General features: G+C 52.5%; 1 protein-coding gene across 1 annotated transcript; it reads left to right on the forward strand.

The window, feature by feature from the left end:
- The first annotated feature begins 1,209 nt into the window (after positions 1-1,209).
- LOC123232267 (TLE family member 5-like) lies at positions 1,210-5,952 on the forward strand. The gene is made up of 5 exons (XM_044658669.1): positions 1,210-1,827; positions 2,358-2,421; positions 3,824-3,868; positions 5,298-5,360; positions 5,613-5,952. Exons 1-5 carry the CDS (start codon positions 1,787-1,789, stop codon positions 5,730-5,732), a joined length of 333 nt encoding a protein of 110 aa, XP_044514604.1. The 5' UTR covers positions 1,210-1,786; the 3' UTR covers positions 5,733-5,952.
- Positions 5,953-6,839: the final 887 nt, after the last annotated feature.

The following is a 6,839-nucleotide window of genomic DNA, read 5'->3' on the forward strand; positions in this document are numbered from 1 at the left end:
TCATGCCAGATCTGACAATTTTGTTCTAGGGTCCCTTCTGGTGCTAACATATTGTGTTTGAACATCTTTCCCAACTCTGGCATCCTCTGTTCCAACTCTTCCAGCCCTTCCAGGGCTGACATCGGATAGGTTTTTCATAACGACTTTTTAATTGAATGATCCTAATTTCTAAGTTCCTTCCCGGTTCTGACACTTTGTGTTCTCAGGTCCCTCTCCACTCTGACATTCTGTATTCTAAAGGCACTCCCAGTTCTGAAATTCGGGGTCCTTAGAACCCTCCCAGCCCCCATATTCTGTGCTCTACCATCCCTCCAGCTCTGGCATTTTCTATTCCAAGGTCTCTCCCAGCTCTGTCATTCTGTTGTAAGTAAGGTTCCTCTCTTCTATGATCTTCTGGATTCTAAGGGCCCTCTCGGTTTTGACATTCTAAAGTGCTTCCCGATCTGATCTTCTGCCACCTCCACCCCCACCAAAGCTCTGACTTTCTGCATTCTAAGGCCCTCTCCCAGAGTCTCTTTTCTAAGGCACCTCCCAGTTCTGATACTCTGTGCTCTGTAAGACTCTCATTCTAAGGCCATGTCCTCGCAGGTGGGAATGAAGAGTTCACAGTTTATGGATCCCAATAAGAATCAGGGAAGGCTTCCTGGAAGAAGAAGTGAGATTGGGCACCAGTCTTTTGAAGACTGTAGAGGAAAATGCATTGCTAAGAAAGCAGATCCGTGTCTCAGGCTCCTGGGCTCAACCGGTGCCTGCTCCATCCCAGTGATCCCCAGATAGCCTCCTCAGCACCCTCTAGACACGCCCCACGCCTTAGCTCCTCTGAGGTGCCTCCCCAGGTAACATTTGGAGGAGGCTCCCATCCCCGCCGGGCACCCAGTTTCCGGCGGGTTGTTTGCAGGTGGGGGCTGCCCAGGGCTGGAGGGAGCCGAATTGGCCGCTGTGGGGTAGGCGCGGGATAGCAGGATTAGGGAGGCGGGCCACCTTAAGGCCGCTATGCCAGCGGCGTCTCAGATAGAGCTGAACCCCGAGGCGGCTAGAGTGGGACGGACCGCGGCCCCTGGTCCTGCGGCTGCCAGTGGCGCCCGAGATCCACACCTCGCTCCTGACCTCCCCCGCCCTCCCCCAACCCCGCGTGCCTCGCTCTCGTCCTCCCCCTTCCTTCCCCTCCCCTCTCTCCTGCCCAGTTCCTCTGGCACATCTCGGAAAAGAGGCAGCTGAGCACTCTCTCCCTCCCGAGCCGGAGCCCCAGGGCGCTCTCTCCTCTCTCCATCCGCAGCCGGCCCCAAGGAGTCGGGGACGCCTGGGTCCTTGGGCCCTTTGCTGTCTTCCCCGTGGCCCTTTCTCCTGCTCCTGCCTCCCTCCCCTCCACTTTCCTTCCCTTCCTCCTCCCGCTCCAGCCTCGCTCGCACTGCAGGGAGACCTAGACTCCTGGGTCCCTCTGCGGCACCCCCTTTTTCTTGTCTCTCTGGGTTTTTCCTCAGTTCTGCTTTTCCTCTCTTCCTCATTCCTTTGGTTCTCCCCAACATTTGGCCGGGCCGGGGCTGGGGGCCCGGGGCCCGGGGCGCCCTCGGGTGCAGGGTGGAGCGGGCAGGGCCCCGCAGGATGTACCCCCAAGGCAGGCCTCCGGTGAGTGGCTTCCCAGGGGGACCCGAGGGGTCAGGGGAGGTCCTCGGGCTTCTGAGTCTGGTCCTGAGACCCAGTGTCTCCTTATTCCCCCTCCCCCGACCGGGCTCCACTCCAGACTGGACAGCCCTTCAAGTTCTCTATATTGGAGATATGCGACCGCATGAAGGAAGAATTTCAGTTCCTGCAGGCTCAGTACCACAGGTGAGGCGGGCTGGGAGAGCTTGCTGGGCGGGAGGGCGGTGCCCCCTCCCTAGGGTGCCTAAGCCTCTGAGTGGGGGGTGAGGGCGGTGCCTCAGAAGGCCAAGGGCCAATGGGCTGCAGAGTGGAAGAGGCCAGGTAAGGGGGAACCTCGGGCAGCTAAAGGCCAAAAGACCGAAGAAACAGGGGTGTGTGGTCTAGGAGGGGGAGCAGCCAGGTGAGGAGAGGAGGGGCGGGGCCAAGGAGGGAGGGGCAGGTGAAGGCAGGGAGGCGCCAATAGGGAGGGATAGAAGGCGGGGCCCCACGACTCCAAGGACCAATAGTGAAAGAAGGAGGTAGAGCCAAAGGAGGAGTGGCCAGGTGAGGGAAGTGGAGCCGGGACATCCTGGGAATTGGCTTCGTGATGGGGGGGGGGGGGGGGTATCCCGGTGAAGTAAGGGCTAGGAGCGGGGCGGTTCCTGGTCCGGTTGAGGCTGGGACTGGGGGTGGGACGCTTCCTGACGCTGGGTCTGCCCTCTCCTTGGTCTCCTCAGCCTCAAACTGGAGTGTGAAAAACTGGCCAGTGAGAAGACTGAGATGCAGCGTCATTACGTCATGGTGAGGGGGGCACACTGAGCCTCCTCCTGAAACCTCCAACCCTATCCTAATTTTACTGACCGTTTTATCTAAAGTCTTGGATCCCAGTCCCTGTTCAGTTGTTTTTCAATAGTGTCTGACTGACTCTTTATGACCCCATTTGGGGTTTTCTTGGGGTTTACCATTTCCCCTCCAGCTCATTTTACAGATGAGGAAACTGAGGCAAAGAAGATGAAGTGACTTGCCTAGGATCACACCGTTTCTGAGACCAGATTTGAACTCAAGAAGAGGAGTTTCAGGCTTTCTATCCACTTAGCCGCTGAGCCACCTAGCTGCCCCTGTAAAGGGCTTAGGAAAGGGCCTTTTTTCCCTCAGCCTCTGTTTCTCTCTTTCTAAAATGAGGCAAGGAAAGGGAGTTAGACTTAATGATCTAAAAACTACCTAATATTCAAGCTGAAAGGAACCTTAGAGATGATCTAGTCTAACATCCTCCCCCCAACACTCACCCACCTACTCAGTTTACAGAAATGAAGCCCTGGGAAGGAAAAGGCCTTGGTCCAAAATCTTGCAATGACTGAGCCAAGACCTCCTCTGATCCCAGGCATAGGGCTCTTTCCTCTGCACCAAGCTGCTGGCTCTCTGAGATTATCATCTAGAAAAATAACTGATATTTATATATCGATAGAAAGTTTTCACAATTCTTTGCACAGATGACATCATTGGTCTCGGGATATGACACTCCTTTTCCCACAAAGAAGACTTTAGGCTCTTTGGGAAGTGGGAGCTAGTCATTCTAGAAGGGAGCCCCAATGTACCTTTATGGAGGATCTTGGGACATAACTCAGTTTTCTGGGAGGCATCTGGGATCTCCCTAGGCTAATGGGGTAGGGGCTTAAGATTAGAGGGAGCCAGAAATAGGAAGTTAAGAAGCCAAGGACCTGCCCCAAGAGAATGGGCATCTTTCTCTCCCAGCCCCAATGGGTCCTGGTGAAGGGGAAAAGGGTTCAGTCCATGGTTCATTAATAGTGGAGGGAGAAAGTGTTAGGAAGCTTCCCTTGCTCTTGGAGGTGATGGTAGGGGTTTCCCCCCAATTCAGTCTGGCGGTGGTGGTGGGAATGAGCTACTCCAGCAATGATGTCAAGATGGACTAGGCTAGACTAGCCCCCCTAGGAACAAACTAGATGAGAGAGCTCGGAGAATCAGTGGTGCTTTGGGAGACATTTCTCTAGGATGAGATATAGAACTAAATTCTATAAATGTGAGCCTGGCGGGACCTATAAATATGGGGAGGGAAGAATCACAAGCTGCCCTGGTTAGTTCTGACCCAACCTTTGGTTTGGGATGATCTCATGGAACTGAAGGGAAGGCAGGAAAGGACATCTCCCGTGCCTTGTGATCATGATGACTCTTCCTTGCCTTTCAGTATTACGAAATGTCCTATGGCCTCAACCTGGAAATGCACAAGCAGGTGAGGAGGGGAGCAAGTAGGCTGTGGATTTCAGGATCCCAGCCATAGAGCCAGAGAAAGCACAAGGAAGAGACCTTGAACTATGGATGGGATTGGGGTTGGAGCTAAGTGGCTTACTTTCAGCAGACCTGGGTCCCATTTCCAATTGATGTATGACCTCGGGCAAGTCCCTTTCCCACTCTTGGTTTCAGTTTCCCCCAGATATAGCTCGAGAGCATAGAAGGCAGACTATTGGCACTAGAAGGGGTCTTGGAAGACAATAGGACATCGAGGAAAGGAAGGTGTCTTGGCAATGAGGACTGGCCTCTGTCATAACATCCCTGTGTGGCCCTGAACAGGTCACATCATCTCTTACCCCTCTCTCCAGCCGCTCAGGCAATTTCACAAGACTATAAGTTGTAGAGGATGTCTCCTCGCTAAGAGCTCCTTGCCACAGTGAAGTCACAGTTCTGGCCTTATTTTTTTCATTTGTATTTTTAAAGGGTCCTTAGAGCGTAGTCCCTCAGAGCTAGATGTCACCTTAGAGATTGTCTGGTCCAGTTCTTTCATTTCACACGTGGAGAAATTGAGAGCTGGCTCTTCGCCAAAGGTCACAGTGAGTCTGATGATCTCGAAGGCCCTTTCCAGGCCCGACATTCTCTAAAAGTAGACCATGCCCTGCCCAGCCTCATTCTCTGCTCCTGCCTTTGCTCCCTCTCCCCCACAATCCCCCCCCCCCCCACCTCCTGTCCTCCTTCTCGTGGCTGCCTGCTTTGTTCCGGCAGTAATTTGCTGTCACTCTTCAGATTCATCAATCCCGTCATCGCGGGGCTGCCTGCCAGAGAAATTAGTTTGGAGCGGAGCCCGATGAAGTGGTGAATCCAACAGCCATATTTCTCCAGCTGGAGAGGCCTCCCTCCCAGTTTGCTCCTTTTATGATCGTGGGAGTGAGACACACACACACACACACACACACACACACACACACACACACACACACAGGCACAGACAGATAGGTTCAAGGGCATAAATACATACCTACGCCCACCACCAACCCTCACACACACATCCACGCAGCTCCCCTGGGCGCCTTCAGCCCTGGCCCTTCTCTGGAAAAAGCCAATTCCTTTCTTCCTCTTGAATTGGGGGCTGGCCTTCTTCATCTTCTCTTCACTACTGAAGGCTGGGCAGTGGCAGCCATCTCCTTTTACAGTTCAGGAAGCCGAGGTCCAGAGAGGGAAAGCGATAGAGAGGAAGGGGCAGAGCTGGGGCTCAGACCCAGGTCTCCTAACTGGGATGGAGAAGACATGGCTTCTTCTCCTTTTTTGTTGGGGTTTTTTTTCCCCCTGCATCTAGCTTTCCTTGTAAGGGATTGCTGGGGGCCTGGGAGACACTGCCTTCCTCCCCATGCCTCCAGTCTAACCCTGTTCTGTGTCTGTTTCTCTGCCAGGCAGAGATTGTGAAAAGACTCAGCACCATCTGTGCCAAGATCATCCCCTTTGTGAAGCAGGAGGTGAGCATGCTTGGGGCTTCTGGAGAGGGAAGGGCAGGGAAGAGAGGATCAAAGGATCATAGATCTTAACAGCTGGGAGGGACCTTAGAAGCCATCGAGGCCAGTGACTTCATTTTGTAGATGAGTAAACTGAGTTTCAGAGAGATCTCATTGGTCCAAGGTTCTACAATCCCTACATGCCAGAGGAGAGATTTGAACCCAGACCTTCTTGATTCCAAGTTCAGTGTTGTATCTACATTTTTTCTGTTTCAGGTTTCTGGGGTGCTGGACTATGGGAGGAGGGAGACTGCCAAGGGACAGGAACTTTTATCCCCGATACAATTCCACAATTCTGTAAACATTAAGCATCTACTTGGTTTGCTGCTGGATTAGGGTATCCTGAATTCATCTGTCTAGTTTGAGGGAGGAGGGGATTCAGGCTGGAGGGTCCTTAAAGGCCTCCAATTCCAACCCACTCATTTTACAGATGAGATTCTAAGCTCTTTGAGGGCAGAGACTGTCTTTCATCTCTTTTTTGTATAACCTAGCGCTTAGTCCAGTCCTGGCACAGAGTAGGTACTTAATAAATGTTGTTTGACTCGTTGAAGAGTAAATTGAGGGGGGCAGCTGGGTAGCTCAGTGGATTGAGAGCCAAGTCTAGAGATGGGAGGTCCAAGGTTCAAATCTGACCTCAGACACTTCCTAGCTGTGTGACCCTGGGCAAGTCACTTGACACCCCATTGCCTAGCCCTTACTACTCTTCTGCCTTGGAGCCAATACACAGTATTGACTCTAAGACGGAAGGTAAGGGTTTTAAAAAAATTAAAATTAAAAAAATTTTTTAAAAAAGAGTAAACTGAGGACCAGAGAGACTATCAGCCTGAGGTTCTACAGACAGTAAGTGGCAAAGCTAGGATCCACAGAGACACCCGGGCCCTGTAAATTCAGGGCCAGCTATTTCCATTACACCATATCTCTGGGGAATCTGCCACTGATGGCTGGCTATGACCTTAGGCAGGTATCTTCTGTGGAATATAGCCAGCATTTGGCTTTTGTGTTAGATCTGAGAGAATGCAGGTAGGTGGAAAGAGAGGAAGGAGAGCAGGGACTCTGTCTCTGGTAAAGACCCATCTATTCCATCTCCCCCACCTTCTCCCACTTTCTCTCACCTCAATGGGCTTCCTATCCCAAGCACCAGCAGCAAGTTCTTCAGGCTGTGGAGAGAGCCAAGCAAGTGACCACAGCAGAGCTCAACAGCATCATCGGGGTGAGTCAGCATCCATCAGGCTGGGGCTTTGTCCAGAGCTTGGAGCCAAGTCAAGATGTTTTATACTTGGTTAGGTCACACTTGGGATGCTTTCGCATCCCTCTGTTCCCTACCCTAAATGAGACTTGCTGTAGACCTCCCTCTCCCTGAGCCTTAGTTTTCCCTTCTGTGAAATGGGGCCACAAACTTCCTTGGGGCTGTCATCCCCCTTCCCAACCTGGACCCTTCTCCAA

Source organism: Gracilinanus agilis, chromosome 1 (assembly GCF_016433145.1).
Source record: "Gracilinanus agilis isolate LMUSP501 chromosome 1, AgileGrace, whole genome shotgun sequence".
Classification (NCBI taxonomy): domain Eukaryota; kingdom Metazoa; phylum Chordata; class Mammalia; order Didelphimorphia; family Didelphidae; genus Gracilinanus; species Gracilinanus agilis.

Excerpts from the sequence above, each read along its gene's own strand:
- LOC123232267 (XM_044658669.1), top strand. The coding sequence starts at position 1,787 with ATGAAGGAAGAATTTCAGTTCCTGCAGGCTCAGTACCACAG. Across the intron at positions 2,422-3,823 it reads TGCAGCGTCATTACGTCATG|TATTACGAAATGTCCTATGG; the intron begins GTGAGGGGGGCA and ends CTTGCCTTTCAG. Across the intron at positions 3,869-5,297 it reads ACCTGGAAATGCACAAGCAG|GCAGAGATTGTGAAAAGACT; the intron begins GTGAGGAGGGGA and ends TTTCTCTGCCAG.